Here is a 21,816-nt window from a genome sequence, read left to right as displayed (position 1 = left end):
TTTTCTGTGCTCACCTGCTTTTTTAGAAAGTACCTAACAGCTGATTTTGAAAAACCAACAACCATTGATATTTTTGCTTGGCAGCTCAACTCTCCGTCAACTGTGAGCCACGTCTAAGGTTTTTTCCTACACAAATTAATGTTGAAACAACACACAGCTGCCCAAGAAACATTTGGCAGTCAAGTGTAAAATCACTTAAAACCCCTTGAAATTGGGCGCTATGTGTTGAAACCACACACTTCTTTCTATACTGATGTAAAGCAACTCAAATTAAAGCTGAGGCCTGACTGTTTAATTTAGTATGCGTTATTTTATTTTAAATTTAAAGACACACATCACATCCACTGGTAATATCTGATATTTAAAAGTGAAAGTTTGGAAACATAGGTCACATTGGAATGCAAAAAATTCAATGTTGGAATTCAGGAACACGTATAAAATGATACTTTTATACATACATTCTTTTTGCCCCAGTGCATTCTGGGAGGGTTCCTAACACAACACAGATGAAATCACATGACCACCACTCAGCCAAGCAGAAAACAAGAGCGCAGTTATTCAAGATAACGTCATTGAGGATCAACAATTTAAGTTTAAAAAAACAAATTAACTTGAAAATAAACATGATTTTCACCTGAAAACAGGATGTTGGTCTGGATTCATTCTGAAGAAAGCAACCCTGGTTGGTGCTAAATAACGATCTGAACAAAGTGAAATATCTGGTCAGCAGCGGGTTTCTCTTACAGGTGGAGGTTCTGTCTACTACAGAGAACACAGAGTCACTGAGGAGTCAGGCCAGAACCCAAACCCGGGATACAGAGGTTCAGTGAATGTGGTGTTGAAGGTGTGGAGGTGGATCAGTGAGTCAGAGGAGACTCTGTAGAAGGAGAGAGAGCCAGCAGGACAGTCCACATACACTGCTACTCTGTTAGAGACAGAGGAAGAGGAGGAGGAGGAGGAGGAGAGTAATGTGGAGGGGGAATTGATGGAGGAGGAGGAGTAGGGGGAACTGACTTGGGAAGGGGGCTTTGTGGAAGAATTGGATTTGCAGGAGGAGAAAAGCAATTGGTCAGGGAGGGTGAGGAATCGGGTGGATGAACGTAGATTGGAGGAGCGTAATCGCAAGGAGGATTGGGGGGAGGAGCAGATGGATGTTTCTCTGTTATTGTGACAGACAGAGTAACCATCATGAGAGCAGAACAGACTCCAGGACTGATCGTTCTTTCCAAACACACAGTCTTCACTGTTTCCTCTCCTTCTGATTCCTCTGTAACTCACTGAAATTTCAACATCACCTCTACACTCGACCTCCCAGTAGCAGCGACCAGTCAGACCAGTTCTACACAGCAGCTGAGGCCAGAAGTCAAATCTGTCTGGATGATCAGGATATGACTGATCCTCCTCAACACGTGTCACTGTCCTGTTGTTGTCAGACAGTTTGATGTTTGTATGTACTGTGTTTGTGTCGAGTGTGACTTCACAGGAATCTGATGGAGAGAACAGCTGCAGTTATTGATCATATGATCAGTTATTGACAGTTTGATGATGACTCATGACATCAGTGATGTGACAGTTTGAATATGGTTGAATGTGCTGCTTTGTTTTCATGAATTTAATAAAATCACACTTACACTTCTTCAGACCTGGTCTCATGCATTGGACTCCACAATGCTCCACCCTGAAAGGAGGAGAGGGGTCAGACCAGCAAGTTTTTTTTTGACATGTAGACATGGACACTACACATTATTAGAAAAAACAGGTCCAACTGTCTCTGCCGTGTGTCGTGGAGGGGATGGGATGGATTGTCCATGATGGAGAGCAAGGGTCCCAGGGCACATGGACAAAATGGGATCTCTCCAAGTGCAAAATCTCCAGGTCAGAGCTGTGAAGACTGGAGCCTTTCTTTATTTCCTTCCTCTTGTGAACTGTGTATGACACCCATCCTTCACCAGCATGTCAGCACGCATGGCGGCTGAGGGAAGACCCGCACTGCAAGCTCTGTGGCCAAAAGTGGACAGGGGCACATATTATGTCCGGGTGTAAAACACCCATGACAAGGTGCTCCCTCTCTTGCTGACACCATAGAGAGAGAGAGAAAGTCAAGAAGAGGCCAGCAGACATGGATGTGGAGAAGGCAATCACCTTAATCAGGGCGCAAACAAACGCAACATGCTGCAAACCGCCAGCTCTGTGCAGATGAGGGTAGATGTGAGAAGAAGGCTGCAGTTTCCTGAGGTGGTGCACACAACCCTTCGCCCAGACATTGTACTGTGGTCAACTTGAATCAGTGCCATGGGAGGAGAGTTGTTAAGAAGCCCACGAGAGAAACGCCTTGAAGCCTTAGTCCAGGAGTCCAGGGAAAAAAGGATGGCATGCATGGTTGTTCCTCATTGAGATCGACTGCAGAGGTTTCCCAGCAAGATCAATGTGGCAGTTGTTATCACCACTGGGCCTGGACGAAAGGAGCAAGAAAGCAGCTTGGAGGATGGGGAAGAGGCTGAACGAGCCTCTTGCTGGGTTTGGAGTAGGCCAGAGGGGGAAAGCCAGGGGCAGTTGGGCAGTAATTTGTCCATCACTGTCGGACCACTAATTGGAGAGTGTTTTGGATAAGGGTTGAAGGTTGGATACCACCTGACGACATGTGTTCCTGGCTGAAGGCTACAGTTACCTCATTAGGTAACCGGAGAACTTTTACACCATAGTGTACATATTTATAAATATATATGGGTTTCCATACCTGAGAGTCTCCAGTCTCCAGTGTGGATCCTCCAGTCCAGCAGCAAGAAGCTTCACTCCTGAGACTCCTGGATGATTGTAGCTCAGGTCCAGCTCTCTCAGATGGGAGGGGTTAAAGGTCAGTGCTGAGGCCAGAGAAGTAAAGCCTCTCTCTTTGATCATACAGCCTGATAGACTGAGCACACACAAAACAACTCATGTCACATAACCTGCGGGTACTGCAGGACTAGAACGTCACTGTATTACATCAACATTACCATTTTTTCTCATCAACTCCAAAATTCCACAAACATTCATCGTCAATCAGATATTAATTATAATCAATATATTATTTATGATTAGATATAATATAATTAATTATAATATTTGAGGTTCCACCAGTAGAGTGCGAGAACATAAAATATTTTCATGTAAAGAGACTGAAACTAAAGACCACTAAAGACAATCTTATGTCAACAGATCTGAGACTTTCCAGTTTATTGTGTGGACTCTGCAGTCCATAAGACAGCAATGTCACTCCTAAATCCTGCAGGTCGTTGTTACTCAAGTCCAGTTCTTTCAGACTAGAGGACTTGGATTTGAGAACTGAGGTCAGAGCTTCAAGATGTCTCTTTGAGAGGTTACAGCCACTCAGTCTGAAGGGATGATAAAAAACAACAGAAGTATAATTATCTCAAAAATGTTAGAATCTTGTAAGATGGATGTTGACCAAGAGGAACAAAGATCTCAGCTTGCTTATTACAGAATATAAAGAAACAAACAACAGTTTTGATACTGGCAGGTTGAGTTCAGCAGGATACTCGTCACTAATGAACACAACCTTTATGAGTTTTGAAGCCTAAATACAATCAGCAGAAGTAAAAAGCTAATGTTATAAACCAACTATACCATGTTCATGATTTCAACGTCACCACCACTAAACTTCATTTTGCAGTTTGATTTAGCTCTGACCTCTTCTACGAAAGCGTTTCCTCTTAGAAAGTTAGTAACAGTCTGTTTTAACACAACGAGGCTGTAAAGGTGGACTAGTGAGTAGATCGGTTTTCATGTTCAACGTGATGACATTTAATCTCCCCGACAACCTCTGTAATCTCAATTAGACACTTGTTAGCAACTGGCCTTTTTTAAGAGACATAAAAGCTTAAAGAAATCAGGACTGGGGGAATTTACTGACATATTTTATGCCATAGAATAAAATAAAAACACATTCAAAGACTTTGGGATCAGGGAACTGAAGGTGCCTAAATGTGAACTAATGTCCGGGTTTTAGGACTTGTTCCTGTGGCACTCATCGAAGGATTATGGGTTTTTCTGTAAGCCTATCAACTACAGTTCATATATGTGTGATGGCAAAGCCGGATCAGAAAATGATTTCCAATCTGTGAAATTCAAATCCTGGTGGAAAATAGGCAAACTGCAAGTATCTTAAAGCAAGACAAACTTCCACATGGCCTAACCTGAGAATTTCCAGTGTACAGTTTGGACTCTGCAGTCCAGTTGACAGCAGCTTCACTCCTGAATCCTGCAGGTTGTTGTTACTCAGGTCCAGGTTTCTCAGACTAGACAACTGGCAGCTGAGGACTGACGAAATAGCTTCAAGACTTGTATCTGAGAGGTTACAGTCACTCAGTCTGATGAGACATTAGACACAAAGAAGAAATCTCAGACAGCTCAGTGAGAACTAACAAACCTGCATTTGAATAACTGTTCAAAAATAAGAACAATATAGATAAATTCAATGAAACGGGAACATGAAATCTACATTTAAATGTTAACCACTGAAGAGTCATTGAATTTAGTGATATAAAATCTCTTGACTAAAATCCTTTTAAATTTAATTGTTAAAATTATTAATTTAATTTAATTGTAACTCAACATGGTGAAATTACAAATCACATGACATCAAAGCACAATGGGCTTCTGTATGTAAATAACAATTTCAAAACCTGTGAGGGTCAGAAATGTTGATGAGAGGCTTTTTAAATTGCATGGAGCTTAAAGAAATATATTAAAAAATGAAAGATAACCTGTAACATGATCTGACCTGAGAGTTTTTAGTGTACAGTCTGGACTCTGCAGTCCAGTTGACAGCAGCTTCACTCCTGAATCCTGCAGTTTGTTGTTACTCAGGTCCAGGTTTCTCAGACTAGAGGACTGGGAGCTGAGGACTGAGGAGAGAGCTCCACAGCTTCTCCATGAAAGGCTGCAGCCCCTCAGTCTGAATAGACAATAAACAAGAAGAAGGCAAATATCATTAGACGAAAAAATACCTTCCCAAGTTGAGTCTGGACTGAAGGACAACCAACAGAAACAAAGTCGCCTGTCGGAGAAATAACAGACCCAAATCTGCATTCAGAAAACTCAAAAAAAAGAGAAGTTATTATTATAACTATCATTATCATTATCATTATCATTATCATTATTAACATTTATTATTAGAAAGTAAAAATCATTCACAAAAATTAAATACGAACTACACTGCTAAAAAAAATTCCTCCCAGACTTGGATCAGGGCATCAGTGAGCTCCTGGACAGTCTGTGGCAATACTTGGAGGCGTCGGATGCACCGATACATAGGATCCCATAGGTGCTCAATTGAATTTAGGTCAGAGAGATGTGAGGGCCAGTCAATGGTAGGGTTTGGAATCGAGAACCAGTTCCAGTTGAGATCTGGTTCTAACATCATTTGCCTTTATGCTTGACGATTCCGTTATCAATGCCTTCCACTTAGTTCCGTGTGCCTTGCAAAACAATGATGTCACGCTTTCACAACACGCTAACAGCGCAACATATAATGTCTGTGGCACTAAGATTTCAAGCAAGGGTGAAAACACCAGCAACATGCTGAAACATCTGTCGACGCAGCACAGCCTTAAATATCAGGAGTGCCACGTGTTTGACGCTCTACGCCACCAGTCAACGAGCGTTTCCAAGTCTCAGCAGAGCAGTGAAGGCATGTGATGTGTCGGTCGCGAACGAACCGGCTCTTTTAAGTGAACAATGGGAGCTTGCTCCTGTCCGAGAGCCATTTTTGTTGTAAATTAATACAAGGCAGACCACACCAGCAGCCTGCTGGAGGTCATGTTGTAGGGCTATGGCAGGGCTCCTCCTGTTCCTCCTCGCACAAAGGAGCAGGTACCGGTCCTGCTGCTGGGTTGATGCCCTTCTACAGCCCTGTCCAGCTCTCCTCGTGTAACGGCCAGTCTCCTGGTATCTCCTCCATGCTCTTGAGACTGTGCTGGGAGACACATCAAACCTTCTTGTGACTGTACGTATGGCTGGCCATCCTGGAGGAGCTGGACTACCTGTTCAACCTGATTGGGCTGCAGGTACCGCCTCATGCTACCAGTAGTGACAAGGACACTAGCAAAACACAAAACTAGAAAGGAATCAGTCAGGAAGGATCAGGAGAGAGCAACTGTCTGTGGCCACCACATGTAAAACAATTCCCTTTTTGGGGGTTGTCTTGCTTTTGCCTTCATTGCACCTGTTGTCGATTTCATTTGCACCAAGTGAAGATGATTCCCATTACGTGTACTTCCTAAATGGATACATTGAGATCCCTGAAGTTTGATACCCAAGACAAACCAACTGACTTGGTGTTATACTCTGATGATTAAGTGTTCCCTTAATCTTTTGGAGCAGTGCAATTGTTTTTCTCTCTTAAAAGGAAAGTGTATATAATATTAAAATAATATAGATCTAATTATGAGAGTACTTACAGAGCTTTCCTGGAGGCTTTGACCACTGGCAGCAGCATCAGAAGAGCCTCCTCTGAAGCAGAGTATTTCTTCAGGTCAAACACGTCCAGATCTTCTTCTGAGGACAGTAAGATGAAGACCAGAGCTGACCATTCAGCAGGAGACAGTTTATCTGTGGAGAGACGTCCTGATCTCAGGGACTGTTGGATCTCCTCCACTAGAGAACGATCATCCAGTTCATTCAGACAGTGGAACAGGTTGATGCTCTTCTCTGCAGACAGATTTGTCTCAATTTTCATCTGAACATACCTGACTGTTTCCTGATTGGTCTGTGAGCTACTTCCTGTCAGTGTCAGCGGACCTTGTAGGCATTTCTGATTGGTCTGCAGTGAAAGGCCCAGTAGGAAGCGGAGGAACAAGTCCAGGTGTCCATTTGGACTCTGTAAGGCCTTGTCCACAGCTCTCTGGTAGAAATGTGTCTCTGCAGATTTATCTACTTCATCTTCCTCTTCCTCTCTTCTTTCAGACTTCTGGGAGGTTGATTCTTCTCCTGACATCAGATTGACTCCAGACTTGATGAAGGTCAGATGGACATGAAGAGCAGCCAGAAACTCCTGAACACTCAGATGGACGAAGCAGAACACCTTGTCCTGGTACAGGCCTCTCTCCTCTTTAAAGATCTGTGTGAACACTCCTGAGTACACTGAGGCTGCTCTGATATCGATGCCACACTCTGTCAGGTCTGATTCATAGAAGATCAGGTTTCCTTTCTGCAGCTGCTCAAAAGCCAGTTTTCCCAGAGACTCAATCATCTTCCTGCTCTCTGGACTCCAGTGTGGATCGGTCTCAGCTCCTCCATCATACTTGACCTTCTTCAGTTTTAGCTGAACCACCAGGAAGTGGATGTACATCTCAGTCAGGGTCTTGGGCAGCTCTCCTCTCCTTCTGGTTTTCAACACCTCCTCCAGAACTGTAGCAGTGATCCAGCAGAAGACTGGGATGTGGCACATGATGTGGAGGCTTCGTGTTGTCTTGATGTGGGAGATGATCCTGCTGGCCTGCTCCTCATCTCTGAACCTCTTCCTGAAGTATTCCTCCTTCTGTGGGTCAGTGAACCCTCTGACCTCTGTCACCACGTCAACACACTCAGGAGGGATCTGATTGGCTGCTGCAGGTCGTGTGGTTATCCAGAGGCGAGCAGAGGGAAGCAGTTTCCCCCTGATGAGGTTTGTCAGCAGCACGTCCACTGAGGTGGACTCTGTAACATCAGTCAGGCTCTCAGTGTTGTGGAAGTCCAGAGGAAGTCGACACTCGTCCAGACCGTCAAAGATGAACACGACCTGGAACTGATCAAACCTGCAGATTCCTGCTTCTTTGGTTTCAGTAAAGAAGTGATGAACAAGTTCCACCAAGCTGAACTTTCTCTCTTTCAGCACATTCAGCTCTCTGAAGGTGAATGGAAATGTGAACTGTATGTCCTGGTTGGCTTTGTCTTCAGCCCAGTCCAGAGTGAACTTCTGTGTTAAGACTGTTTTCCCAATGCCAGCCACTCCCTTTGTCATCACTCTTCTGATTGGTCCGTCTCTTCCAGGTGAGGCTTTAAAGATGTCTTCTTGTCTGATGGTTGTTTCTGGTCTGAATGGTTTCCTGGATGCTGTTTCAATCTGTCTGACCTCATGTTCATCATTGACCTCTCCAGTCCCTCCCTCTGTGATGTAGAGCTCTGTGTAGATCTGGTTCAGAAGGGTTGGGTTTCCTGCTTTAGCGATCCCCTCAAATACACACTGGAACTTCTTCTTCAGGTTAGATTTGAGTTTTCGTTGACAAACAGCAGCAATATGTCCTGAATGAACACACAAGAAATAAGATCACTAAATAAATATCAGCAAACATTTCAACATATCACATCCTTAAAGAATGTATATACACTTCCTTCACCCCCCATACCCCATTATGTCAAGGAAATCCTCTTACTGCTCTGCAGACAGTCAGCCATCTTCTCCTGCTTCATTCTCCTCAGGAAGTTCAATGTGATCTTCAGAAATGATTCTCTGCTGCTCCTCCTCTGCTCTTCATCTTCACCGTCCAACACCTTCTCATCCTCTAAGTATTCTGGGTAATCTAAATTCAGAAACTTTTGAATCTTCTTCAGCTCGTCCTTCACAAAAGTTACCACGTTCTCCTCCAGCAGCTGGAACGGAAAACTATATGAATGACAGCATCAAACATCAGATCCATGTTGGACAGACTGACAGTCCACTGGTCTGAAAGTGCAGCATGGAGATTATTGTGAACACAACAGATGGAACAGTAGTTGTTGTACATGTACAGACCATAAATATGGAGTCCTGCTGTGTTTTATGCCGCTGGGCAGACTGAGCACTGGGAACCTCTGAGCTCTCCTGGTCCACTCTGTGGAGGAATCATGAAGAATGAGCTCACATTATGTCTGTCCACACAGAGACAGACACAAGCTAAAGGTCCATGAAGTCATGTTTGGATGTGACAGCCTATCAGACGAGTCCCTGTAGTGGTAAAGGTTTACTAGTCCTGCTGATCCCACTGAGAAGCAACAGCTCAGTCTGCAGCTGCTTGTAGCTTTCAGCTCAGTGTTTGGCTTCAGTCAGTTTGGTTCAGTCCCAACTGCTCTCCCCAACCCAACATATAGCTCTCCCTCCCTCGCTTAACACTGCTGAAGTGCCCTGAAGCAAGGCACCTAGACCCCCTAGCTGCTCCAGTGGAGCTGCTCAGTTTCTGGTTGTCTGTATTGCATTTCAGGTCTCAGGACATTTTCCCACTGCTTTAAAAGCTGCTATGGTCTCTGCCCCACACATTCACTAGGACTCAAGGATATAGAAGGAAAGTTTTTGAGAGAGTAAATATATTATCAGATAATGTGTCTCTGAGGTGTTTATGACCGAGTACAATAACTGCAGTTTTTGTACTTTGTTTTAAGAAGTAAAAAATGACTGGTCATCCAAGTCTTTAGGTCTTTAAGACATGCCTGAAGTTTGTCTGGCATAATTAATACATAAATACAGCTGGGTGTCGTCTGCGTAACAATGGAAATATATCTGGTGCTTCCTGATGGTATTCCTTAAAGGTAGCAAATATTTGATGAAAAGTATCGGTACTACCACAGAACCTTGTGGGACTCCATGACCAGCACTTGTGTGCATAGAAGAGTCATTATTGAACAAACTGGAATCTATCAGATAAGTATGAATCAAACCGACCTAGAACAGTTCCTTTAATACCAATAGCACATTCTAGTGTCTGCAATAAGATCCTGTGATCGATGATATCAAATGCAGCTCTAAGATCTAGTAGGGCAAGTATAGAGATGGGTCCATTGTCTGAGGTCATGAGGAGATCATTAGTAACCTTAACCAAAGCTGTTTCTGTGCTATGATGGACTCTAAATCCTGTCCAATTCCTATCCAAATAATCACATAACTGGTTAAAAAACAGTTTTTCAAGGATTCTAGAAATAGAGGGGAGATTGACTATGGGTCTATAACTGGCTAAAACATCTGGATCAAGGATAGGCTTTTTAAGTATACGCTTTATTACCGCAACCTTAAAAGCCTGTTTATAAAGATAGGTTGATCAGACCTAGTGTAGAGGTGTTGATGCAATTAGTCCCCAGACCTCTATAGTTACTCCCCTGACCTCTGCAATTAGTCCTCAGACCTATGCAGTTAGTCCCTCTGAGGGCAATGTGGTGACTAATCTAAGTCATGACTCATCTCTGCTCTGGTTCTGAAGTGGTCAAATGAACTTCACATGGACGTCAGGACACCAGAGGCACTGCGCGCGTTGCACCTCAATCTGAACCACCTTTTCAAGTCTCAGCTTCACACCAGGAGAGCACTTACTCATGTCTCAAACTCAAAGCAGTTATACTGTGATGGACTGATTTTGATTATTTTTGATTCCATCTAGCTCTTGTTACTAAGAAGGTTCAATGTGGATGAAAGTCACTTTGGATAAGAGCTTCTGTCACATGAATGTAATGTGACGGGTCAGAACACCCAGTCACAGTCTGACAAAAACATCATTTACTTTCCATTTTCATTCTTAAATCCTCACCTTTGATTAACAGAGGGTTGTTGGTCTTTGAAGGACAGAAGACGACCAATAGACCGGTCACTCCTCATGGACACACAGTCTGGTTCAGGATTGTGCTGTTTCTGATAAGACCTGAAAGGAAACAACATTTATTAAAGTTCATATACAACGTCACAAATAATTTAACACATTGTTTGAATCTCATAATTAAACCAGCAACATCTAACCATGTGTTCAAGAACATCTCAGCCCACAGTCCAGTACAGAAGACCAGAATTTGGTACTAGTCAGACTTGATTTCATCAGGACAAACATCAGTGATGGATGGACATCAGTTCTCAGAACATGTTCTTACTCACAACTCGTCACATACAGATGCTTGGTCAGGATGCTTTGGCATCACTTTTTAATGCACTGGGTACCCCTCATGCATCAATTTTGAACAGGAATTAATGGAGTTTTACATTTTTTAACAACAGCTGAGTTGCAAGGAGATGGTAAATGTAGGACTTGGAGCTAGCTTTTTCCAGGTCCATACTATTGCCAAATCAATTCTGTCCTCTCATTTCAAGACCTTGAGGAAGTCATTTATGCTTAAACTTCCTCCTGCTTAGACTACTGCAATGCTCTGTCCACTGAGATCAGTCCGTCGTCAATATCCTGCCTGCAGTTGGTGCAGAACGCTACTGCCAGACTCCTGACGGGTAGCTGGAAGAGAGTCCATATTAACCCCATTCAGAAGTTTCAGCTTCACACCATGAGAGCATTTACTCACGTCTCAAACTCAAAGCAGTTATACTGCGATGGACTGATTTTGCTTATTTTTGATTCCATCTAGCTCTTGTTACTAAGAAGGTTCAATAGGGATGAAAGTCACTTTGGATAAGAGCTTCTGTCACATGAATGTAATGTGACGGGTCAGAACACCCAGTCACAGTCTGATAAAAACATCATTTACTTTCGGTTTTCAATCTTAAATCCTCACCTTTGATTAACAGAGGGTTGTTGGTCTTTGAAGGACAGAAGACCACCAATAGACCGGTCACTCCTCATGGACACACAGTCCGGTTCAGGATTGTGCTGTTTCTGATAAGGCCTGAAAGGAAACAACATTTATCAAAGCTCATATACGATGTCACAAATAATTGAACACATTGTTTGAATCTCATAATTAAACCAGCAACATCTAACCATGTGTTCAAGAACAACTCAGCCCACAGTCCAGTGCAGAAGACCAGAATTTGGTACTAGTCAGACTTGATTTCATCAGGACAAACATCAGTGATAGATGGACATCAGTTCTCAGAACACATTCTTACTTACAACTTGTCACATACAGATGCTTGGTCGGGATGCTTTGGCATCACATTTAAAACACACTGGATACCCCTTAAGCATCAATTTTCAACGAGAAGGAACATAGGTTTTGAATGAAGGTAGCGTTACATTTGATAAAAACAGCTGATTTACCAGAAGGTGGTAAATGTAGGATTTAAAGCCAGCATTTTCCAGATCCATACTATTGTCAAATCCAGTATTTTCTCCCATTCAAAGACCTTGAGAAAGTTATCCAAGCTTTCACTTCCTCCTACTTAGACAACTGCAATTCCCTGTACACTGGGATTAGTCAGTCATCCCTATCCTGCCTGCAATTTCCTGACAGGTACTTGGAAGAGAGACCATATTAACCCTATTCTCAGAGCTTCTGTCACATGAATGTAATGTGACGAGTCAGAACACCCAGTCACAGTCTGATAAAAACATCATTTACTTTCCATTTTCAGTCTGAAATCCTCACCTTTGATTAACAGAGGGTTGTTGGTCTTTGAAGGACAGAAGACGACCAACAGACCGGTCACTCCTCATGGACAAACAGTGCGGTTCAGGATTGTGCTGTCTCTGATAAGGCCTGAAAGGAAACATTTATTAAAGCTCATATATTCAGTAAGACACTGAATCACTGAATACGAGACATTTTGAAGTTGACATTATAGATGTGTTACTGAACTACATTTACTGATATCACAAATTTGAACAATCTCATAATTACACCAGCAACATCTAACCATGTGTTCAAGAACCACTCAGCCCACAGTCCAGTACAGAAGACCAGAATTTGGTACTGGTCAGACTTGATTTCATCAGGACAAACATCAGTGATGGATGGACATCAGTTGTCAGAACATGTTCTTACTCACAACTCGTCACATACAGATGCTTGGTCAGGATGCTTTGGCATCACTTTTTAATGCACTGGGTACCCCTCATGCATCAATTTTGAACAGGAATTAATGGAGTTTTACATTTGTTAACAACAGCTGAGTTGCAAGGAGATGGTAAATGTAGGACTTGGAGCTAGCTTTTTCCAGGTCCATACTATTGCCAAATCAAATCCGTTCTCTTTTTTCAAGACCTTGAGGAAGTCATTTATGCTTAAACTTCCTCCTGCTTAGACTACTGCAATGCTCTGTACACTGAGATCAGTCCGTCGTCAATATCCTGCCTGCAGTTGGTGCAGAACGCTACTGCCAGACTCCTGACGGGTAGCTGGAAGAGAGTCCATATTAACCCCATTCAGAGGCTTCAGCTTCACACCATGAGAGCACTTACTCACGTCTCAAACTCAAAGCAGTTATACTGCGATGGACTGATTTTGCTTATTTTTGATTCCATCTAGCTCTTGTTACTAAGAAGGTTCAATGTGGATGAAAGTCACTTTGGATAAGAGCTTCTGTCACATTAATGTAATGTGATCTGAACACCCAGTCACAGTCTGATAAAAACATCATTTACTTTCGGTTTTCAGTCTTAAATCCTCACCTTTGATAAACAGAGTGTTGTTGATATTTGAAGGACATAAGATTCTCCATAGACTGGTAACTTCTCATGGACCTAGAGGCCGGTTCAGGATTGTGCTGTCTCTGATAAAGCCTGAAAGGGAACATTTATTAAAGCTCATATATTCAGTAAGACACTGAATCACTGAATACGAGACATTTTGAAGTTGACATTATAGATGTGTTACTGAACTACATTTACTGATATCACAAATTTGAACAATCTCATAATTACACCAGCAACATCTAACCATGTGTTCAAGAACCACTCAGCCCACAGTCCAGTACAGAAGACCAGAATTTGGTACTGGTCAGACTTGATTTCATCAGGACAAACATCAGTGATGGATGGACATCAGTTCTCAGAACATGTTCTTACTCACAACTCGTCACATACAGATGCTTGGTCAGGATGCTTTGGCATCACTTTTTAATGCACTGGGTACCCCTCATGCATCAATTTTGAACAGGAATTAATGGAGTTTTACATTTGTTAACAACAGCTGAGTTGCAAGGAGATGGTAAATGTAGGACTTGGAGCTAGCTTTTTCCAGGTCCATACTATTGCCAAATCAAATCCGTTCTCTTTTTTCAAGACCTTGAGGAAGTCATTTATGCTTAAACTTCCTCCTGCTTAGACTACTGCAATGCTCTGTACACTGAGATCAGTCCGTCGTCAATATCCTGCCTGCAGTTGGTGCAGAACGCTACTGCCAGACTCCTGACGGGTAGCTGGAAGAGAGTCCATATTAACCCCATTCAGAGGCTTCAGCTTCACACCATGAGAGCACTTACTCACGTCTCAAACTCAAAGCAGTTATACTGCGATGGACTGATTTTGCTTATTTTTGATTCCATCTAGCTCTTGTTACTAAGAAGGTTCAATAGGGATGAAAGTCACTTTGGATAAGAGCTTCTGTCACATGAATGTGATGTGACATGGTCTGAACACCCAGTCACAGTCTGATAAAAACATCATTTACTTTCGGTTTTCAGTCTTAAATCCTCACCTTTGATAAACAGAGTGTTGTTGATATTTGAAGGACATAAGATTCTCCATAGACTGGTAACTTCTCATGGACCTAGAGGCCGGTTCAGGATTGTGCTGTCTCTGATAAAGCCTGAAAGGGAACATTTATTAAAGCTCATATATTCAGTAAGACACTGAATCACTGAATACGAGACATTTTGAAGTTGACATTATAGATGTGTTACTGAACTACATTTACTGATATCACAAATTTGAACAATCTCATAATTACACCAGCAACATCTAACCATGTGTTCAAGAACCACTCAGCCCACAGTCCAGTACAGAAGACCAGAATTTGGTACTGGTCAGACTTGATTTCATCAGGACAAACATCAGTGATGGATGGACATCAGTTCTCAGAACATGTTCTTACTCACAACTCGTCACATACAGATGCTTGGTCAGGATGCTTTGGCATCACTTTTTAATGCACTGGGTACCCCTCATGCATCAATTTTGAACAGGAATTAATGGAGTTTTACATTTGTTAACAACAGCTGAGTTGCAAGGAGATGGTAAATGTAGGACTTGGAGCTAGCTTTTTCCAGGTCCATACTATTGCCAAATCAAATCCGTTCTCTTTTTTCAAGACCTTGAGGAAGTCATTTATGCTTAAACTTCCTCCTGCTTAGACTACTGCAATGCTCTGTACACTGAGATCAGTCCGTCGTCAATATCCTGCCTGCAGTTGGTGCAGAACGCTACTGCCAGACTCCTGACGGGTAGCTGGAAGAGAGTCCATATTAACCCCATTCAGAGGCTTCAGCTTCACACCATGAGAGCACTTACTCACGTCTCAAACTCAAAGCAGTTATACTGCGATGGACTGATTTTGCTTATTTTTGATTCCATCTAGCTCTTGTTACTAAGAAGGTTCAATAGGGATGAAAGTCACTTTGGATAAGAGCTTCTGTCACATGAATGTGATGTGACATGGTCTGAACACCCAGTCACAGTCTGATAAAAACATCACTTACTTTCCATTTTCAGTCTGAAATCCTCACCTTTGATTAACAGAGTGTTGTTGATATTTGAAGGACATAAGATTCTCCATAGACTGGTAACTTCTCATGGACCTAGAGGCCGGTTCAGGATTGTGCTGTCTCTGATAAAGCCTGAAAGAAAACATTTATTAAAGCTCATATATTCAGTAAGACTTTCACTGAATACGAGTCGTTTTGAATTTGACATTATAGATGTGTTACTGAACTACATTTACTGATATCACAAATTTTAACTTTGTATTTTCTCTCTCCCGTAGTTTGTGCTTCCTCTCTGTCTCTCTCTCTGTCTCTGTATCTGTATCTCTGACTCTGGAGCTGTAGGATCCAGATCTGCAACTACAACACCCCTTGTTCCTGTGGCCAGATCCAAAGCTGCCTTCATCACCAGTGGGGGCTTGTGTGTTTAAGGTTTTCCCATTCAGTCTCTGCAATGCTGCTGCCAGTCGACAGACTGAATGACAAGGTACTTGCTGACATCTTGTGAGGTCAAGGACCTTCAGAGCCCTCAGGCCTATGGGCCTGAGGGCCTGGCATTTAACAATATAACTATGTCATACTTACTACATGACCAAATAAGGTTATTCCTTACCACCATTATCCTATCACATCCATACATGTGTGAAGATTCTGTTTGGTACCTAATCCTAAACATTAATTCTTGGTGTTTTCCAGTAAAACAGCTGAACCTGAATCTACCTTCGCATTAACTTAGACCATCACCATGCAAAGACCTATGTGAACCAATCAAGTATGAGCAATCACATATTCTTGGAACAGTAGATGGCAGTTACATAAAGTAGTATTTCTGCTGTTGACTTTGTGATCGTGGCAACGAAATACAAAATGTTTGCTTTCCAAATTAATTTTTAAACAGGTGAATACTTCCTCATACTATTTTAAAATGCTTTTTGTCTGATCAACATCTGAACTCGTGGACCTGTTACTCAAACTGAACAAGCTGGACAAGCTTCCATTGTCTTACCCGTACCTGACAAAACACACCCATGCAAAACCTAAACCTTTTTTGATTGGTCTAAGCAGTACTGATTTAAAAACTGTCCCTGAACAAAAAACCTTGAATTTAAGTATAGTTTTAAATGTTTTAATACAGGTCTGAATTATGAAAACACATTACTGGTACATTTATCATTATGAAGGTAAATATGAAAGTTTATCTTAATAGAGATTTTAGATATATTTTATCTATCTTGCTTACACTATTTTAACACAATATGTGAAAAATTTAATTGGATAATAAAATCCTTTCTAACATGGAGAAGAGTCATGGAGAGATCCTCATCTCACCTCTGAGCTCTGGTGTGGCTTTCACGTTCTCCCCATAGAGTGGTTTTAAAGGGAGGGAATCCCCACTCTCTGTTTCCATACCGATTCATAGTAGAGCCCCCACCTGCTGGGAGAGCAAAAGCATTATTCACATGTCAAACACAGAGCTTTGACTGGAGGATACCTATCAAGCTCTGGGACAGGTCATTCACCTCAGTACTAAATACTCATATGACAGTTTCCATGGTATAGTAGAAAAAGGAGCTCCTAGCCTTTTGGATTGTTTAAAGACTATAGTATTACACTTCATGTTGCCTTTTCTTTGGCTTTCTTTGAGAGATGAGATCATTTTCACCTCCATCTGACTGACTTTGAAAAGCTCTTCAACATTTGAAATGTTCCTCTTTTTCCAAGTCTACTGTAACAAGTCAGAGCATGCTGTGGCTGTTTGTCCAATAATTCTAAATAAATCATGTTACCTTGCCAGATGCTGCTGAATTCACATCCACATCAGCTCCCAGAGACTTTCGACCCTTATCTGTAGAGGAAGAGAGCTGAAACTGTCCTTTCAATCATTGATCAGCACATCAACTGAGAACTAAACAAGTGACAGCAAAGTTCAACTGACAACAACTTAACACACTTTTTTGTTGAGTAGGTGTGTACAATGACTGGTGTGGTATTTTGGCACAACTTCACTTTAGTTGGTTTCTACAGTGAAGGCTGACTCAAAGAAAACAAGTATTCAAAACAGCCTCTGCTGTCCTGCTCAACGCCCTTTAACATAAAAAAGACCCAAAAGAAAACTGCAATAGAAAAAAAGCACCAGACATTTGAATTAGTGAAAGATCAACTACAACCTGCTGTTAAATGTGTAAATGTAAATACAATTTTTTAAAAAGTGGCAAAAGTTTCTACAATATTCTACAATAAACAACCATGAACCTAGATATTTTCTCAAAACATTCTCTGTGATTTTACAGTTTAACTTTGGCGTATTACAAAACTTCAATAAAACATACAAACATACAAATAAACAACCATCGACAATTCAACAGCATGTAGATTTATGAATCGTCAGACACTAGAGTTTTCCAAATAAAACTCAGCGCTGCTGTAAACTCACATCATCCAGCCAGAAACAAAGCAGAAAAGTCATTGTGAAACTTAACTCACAGACTACATCCACATTATCAGGAAACAACCTTTGCCCAGACTACCACACCTGAAAAGGCAAATATACCAGAGCAATCCCGTACACTGAGCATGCACGAGTTGGCGTAAGCAGGAAGCAGATTGTCTTCTCAGCAGTTGATTAGTTGCAAAAAATACAGCTGCAGTGTTAAAATGCAGCATTTACCTAAACAGCTGCTTACAAAAACAACAAGGTCAGAAACGCTTGTAATGCATTGTCCGTGTAGTATTCACTGGTAGTCGAGGCTGATAAGACCCAATCAGGGAGCAACCGTGGGTGTGACGTCATCGTTTCCAATGGTCTACATTTTCGCCAGTCCAGACTACAACGCATCCCGGGAGTTTTCAAACTAAAACAGGGCCAGCAGCATTTCCAAGACGGTCCGTTTTCAGTGCTGGGAAACTCCGGGGTAGTGTGGACGGGAGGCCAAAATGTAGCAAAAGGGATGCGATTTAAAACAAAAACGTAGTAGTGTGGACGTAGCCACAGTCCAAAGTGAGGAGAGAAAGCTTTGTGACAGGTGAGCTGCTTCCTGGAATGGCTCTAACTACAACTGAAGCACACGTGAGGTTTTTTTTTCTTTACTGATACAAAACAGGCCTCTGTGCAACATGGTATAAGTTTATTACAAGATAAATAAAGTGTCTCACTAAAGTGTGAGAATGGGGAATGGATTCTTTTCTTCATAGACCTGCTCAGGACAGTAGAGAGCAGTTCAGGGCTCAGATTGCAGTAAGTGGACCTCAGACTGTTTGAAATGGTTTTCTCCAGTTTCTGACTGACCTTCACAGTGACGTATTTTTTTGGTTGGAGAAATGGTTGAATTGACATCCAAAAACATACATTTAAATGAATAATATCATTCAAGTATGAAAACTAGTCAACAACTCTGACTTACATGTAAAGGCCGTGCACACAGTCGTCTAGGTAATTAACTAGCTGTAAAACCAGCCTTACGCTGAGCTCTCTCCGGACGGGTGAGCTCACACACCCTACAGAGGAAACTCATTCAATTGCTTGTATCTACCACCTCATCCTTTCGGTCATTACCATGAGGATTGGAACGTATATAAACTGGTAAATTGAGAGCTTTGCCTTCCAGCAGCGGTCTGGTACAACGTCGACATAACTATTGATTCTGCACCGACCTGCCTGTCAATCTCGCTCTTCACTTGCTGAAACAGACTGCTGGTTCACCTTCACACCTTCAACATCCCATTCACTCAACTTCTTTTGTGTCTCTTGCTGTGTTTTAAATCAGATACATAGCTCAGTAAACTCACATGTAGTCTACTCACTGGTGTAGTGCTTGAATTTCAACAGGGTAGTGTTGTCCCAACTCAATGACGATCGCAACAAGTGACCGCGATTGTCGCCCACCTAACATCTCCTTTGGTTAATTAACTTCAAAATAAACATTTTACTTTTCTGTGTTCCTCCTGTATCATGCGACACTGAAATTAAACCACCACTGGGGCCAGCGACATGCCCATGTGCGTCAATGTGAAGTCTGAAAATACATTGAGGATCCCTCCCCTTCTGCTGTGTTGCGAAGATGGCAACGGGTGAGAGGTGAGAAATGTCCATTTTGTGTTAAACTCAATTTTTTGGACCATTTTGAATGAACCATCCAGGTACTTATTGTGTACTGTGTGACCGTACTTGTCAATGTGAACGCACTGACGCTCTCAAAATAGCAAGTGAGAGAATGGAAGTACATGAATTGAGACACAACATTACAGAAAACACATCATCAGATCAGACATAGCATTTTACACTACCTGCTGATGATGAGTATTTAGTACATCCTGTATAGAATGACTCGTGTTATTCCTCCAGCAGGGGGCGTCCTCACACTGCACATCACGTCTCAGAGTCCTGAACAACTGAAGAAAAAGAAAACTATGAACTAATTAATAAAACAAGTGATTAAACACTAAAATAAACAGAGGAGCTGTTGAGTTAATGAGTTTTTAATGTTAAAGAGAAATAAACTGTGAGTGTCTGTTTTATAAAAACTGATCCAGTACAAAACTGAATCTACTGAGAGATGATGTCATGATGAATAAATGTCTCTGTCCTTCCTGTTTTATTGAAGCACCACTATTAACAACTGAAGGGGGGGTGTATGTGGTCTCCATGGTAGCATGAAAACAGGGCTGAGGGATGCTTGGGGGGGGGGGGGTCAAACTGACAGACTGGTTTACTGACTGTTTCCTGCTGCTGTTGGAAAAAACAAGGCTGTGAAACAAGAAGAGACTCTGAGGTTCAACAGATTTCATGTTGGTCTGGTTTCTGGACTCCGGTTTGTCTTATTGAAGACACCGAACCAGTAAATAATGAGGATTTATTTACTCTGCCATCTTGGCCAGGAAGTTTGTTGTGAGGGTGGCGCAGGAGGAAAACTCTTTAAAATCTAAAGGGAACAAAAATCCTGGCTTCAGTAATTCACAGAGACAAACTTTGGGAAAATTCCCAAAAGTTCAGATTCGCCCTGACACAAAACTTCAAGAACAAACTCAGTGAATGAAGAAAAGTCTGAGACGAATTCAGGAGATTGTGAAAGAATTGTTTTACAAATGTGAAAAAGAACCAGAGGAAACTGTGACCATCAGTGAAATATGAAGCTGTTTGTCTTAAATAGTTTGTTCTCAACCTGAAGAAAAAACACCAGTTTAAACAATTACAAACTTTAGTATTAAGAGACTGACAGACGACAGCGAGGAGGAGACACAAGGAGAGGAGGAGGAGGAAGAGATAAGGAGAGGAGGAGGAGGAAGAGATGAGGAGAGAAGGAGGAAGAGACATGAGGAGAGGAGGAAGAGGAAGAGAGGAGGAGGATGAAGAGATGAGGAGAGGAGGAGGAGGAAGAGACATGAGGAGAGGAGGAGGAGGAAGAGATGAGGAGAGGAGGAGGAAGAGATGAGGAGAGGAGGAGGAGGAAGAGATGAGGAGAGAAGGAGGAAGAGACATGAGGAGAGGAGGAAGAGGAAGAGAGAGGGAGGATGAAGAGATGAGGAGAGGAGGAGGAGGAAGAGACATGAGGAGAGGAGGAGGAGGAAGAGATGAGGAGAGGAGGAGGAAGAGATGAGGAGAGGAGGAGGAGGAAGAGATGAGGAGAGAAGGAGGAAGAGACATGAGGAGAGGAGGAGGAGGAGCTTTCACCATTTCTTGGTAAAAGTGTTTAAAATCCTTTAAAAAAAAACATCACAGTTATAAACAGAGGCTCCGCCCACATCATCATCATCATTATTAATTTTATTATTATTGTTGTTGTTGTTGTTGTTGTTGTTGTTGTTGTGTTGTAGTGGGCCAATCAGCAGCAGCTGTGTTGTCAGTCTGTCAGTGAATCTGATGATGTAACTGATCTGAAGTGAAAGATCAATGCAGATAGAGACAGAGACACTCTTCCTCTTCCTCCTCCTCCTCCTCACTGCATTACAGCAGGAGTGTGTGGGGCTAATGAGGAGGTAAACGCTCCCCTGGGAGAAGCAGAGTAAGAGTCAGCAGCGTCTCCTCTGCAGAGAGACTGAAAGAGGAGCTGACAGGAGAGACAACAGGCTCCACCCACCTCCGACCTTCACCTCATCCACCGGAGACAACTTCTTCTTCTCCTCCTCCTCCTCCTCCTGAAACAACATGATGGATGTGAAGGAACCATAAAAACAGATGGACATTTTCTAAACAAACTTTTCATCCAAGCAGACACACACACAGAGAGTCTGACGTCCTGCTGGTTTATATTAGAGCTGTAATGATGGAGAATATATTTCGGCCATGTTGTTTGTTGTCATCCTGCATCCTCTCCATTTCCTGTTTATTATAATAATAGTATGAAAACAAACATGGACAGGATAAAAGGAGAAAAGCTTAAGTCTAAAAAACTGGACACTATTTCCACAAGTTCAATTTGGACTAGACCTGGTCCAGACCACCTGAGAGGTCGGGACTCTAA

General features: G+C 42.2%; 1 protein-coding gene across 5 annotated transcripts; it reads right to left on the bottom strand.

Annotated features, from left to right (window-relative positions):
- Positions 1–290: 290 nt before the first annotated feature.
- Positions 291–21,481, bottom strand: si:ch211-233m11.1 (NACHT, LRR and PYD domains-containing protein 3). 5 transcript variants are annotated; one of them, XM_056395687.1, is made up of 18 exons: positions 21,433–21,481; positions 19,643–19,747; positions 17,146–17,204; positions 16,688–16,793; positions 15,383–15,493; positions 14,356–14,466; positions 13,329–13,439; positions 12,307–12,417; positions 11,494–11,604; positions 10,530–10,640; positions 8,771–8,849; positions 8,412–8,628; positions 6,459–8,280; positions 4,781–4,954; positions 4,194–4,367; positions 2,738–2,911; positions 1,632–1,678; positions 291–1,487 (listed from the first exon to the last, which is right to left on the bottom strand). In XM_056395687.1, the coding sequence occupies exons 4-18, from the start codon at positions 16,774–16,776 to the stop codon at positions 763–765; spliced, it is 4,167 nt and encodes a 1,388-aa protein (XP_056251662.1). In that variant the 5' UTR covers positions 16,777–16,793; positions 17,146–17,204; positions 19,643–19,747; positions 21,433–21,481; the 3' UTR covers positions 291–762. The 5 variants fall into 5 exon arrangements, with proteins under 5 accessions (XP_056251662.1, XP_056251663.1, XP_056251665.1 ...); XM_056395688.1 differs by having other exon boundaries at positions 16,688–16,790; XM_056395690.1 differs by lacking the exons at positions 291–1,487; positions 1,632–1,678; positions 19,643–19,747; positions 21,433–21,481 and adding an exon at positions 1,711–1,998 and having other exon boundaries at positions 17,146–17,861.
- Between the last annotated feature and the right edge of the window lie 335 nt (positions 21,482–21,816).

Source organism: Seriola aureovittata, chromosome 14 (genome assembly GCF_021018895.1).
Source record: "Seriola aureovittata isolate HTS-2021-v1 ecotype China chromosome 14, ASM2101889v1, whole genome shotgun sequence".
In the NCBI taxonomy this organism is placed as follows: Eukaryota; Metazoa; Chordata; class Actinopteri; order Carangiformes; family Carangidae; genus Seriola; species Seriola aureovittata.
This window is presented reverse-complemented; position numbering and strand designations above follow the sequence as displayed.

What these genes read in the sequence shown, in the direction of transcription:
- si:ch211-233m11.1 (XM_056395687.1), bottom strand. Translation starts at nt 16,776, where the DNA reads ATGAATCGGTATGGAAACAGAGAGTGGGGATTCCCTCCCTTTAAAACC. An exon ending in CAACCCTCTGTTAATCAAAG is followed by an intron (nt 8,850 to 10,529) that starts GTGAGGATTTAA and finishes ATTCCTCCACAG; the next exon opens with AGTGGACCAGGAGAGCTCAG. An exon ending in TGGAGACTGGAGACTCTCAG is followed by an intron (nt 1,679 to 2,737) that starts GTATGGAAACCC and finishes TCCTCCTTTCAG; the next exon opens with GGTGGAGCATTGTGGAGTCC.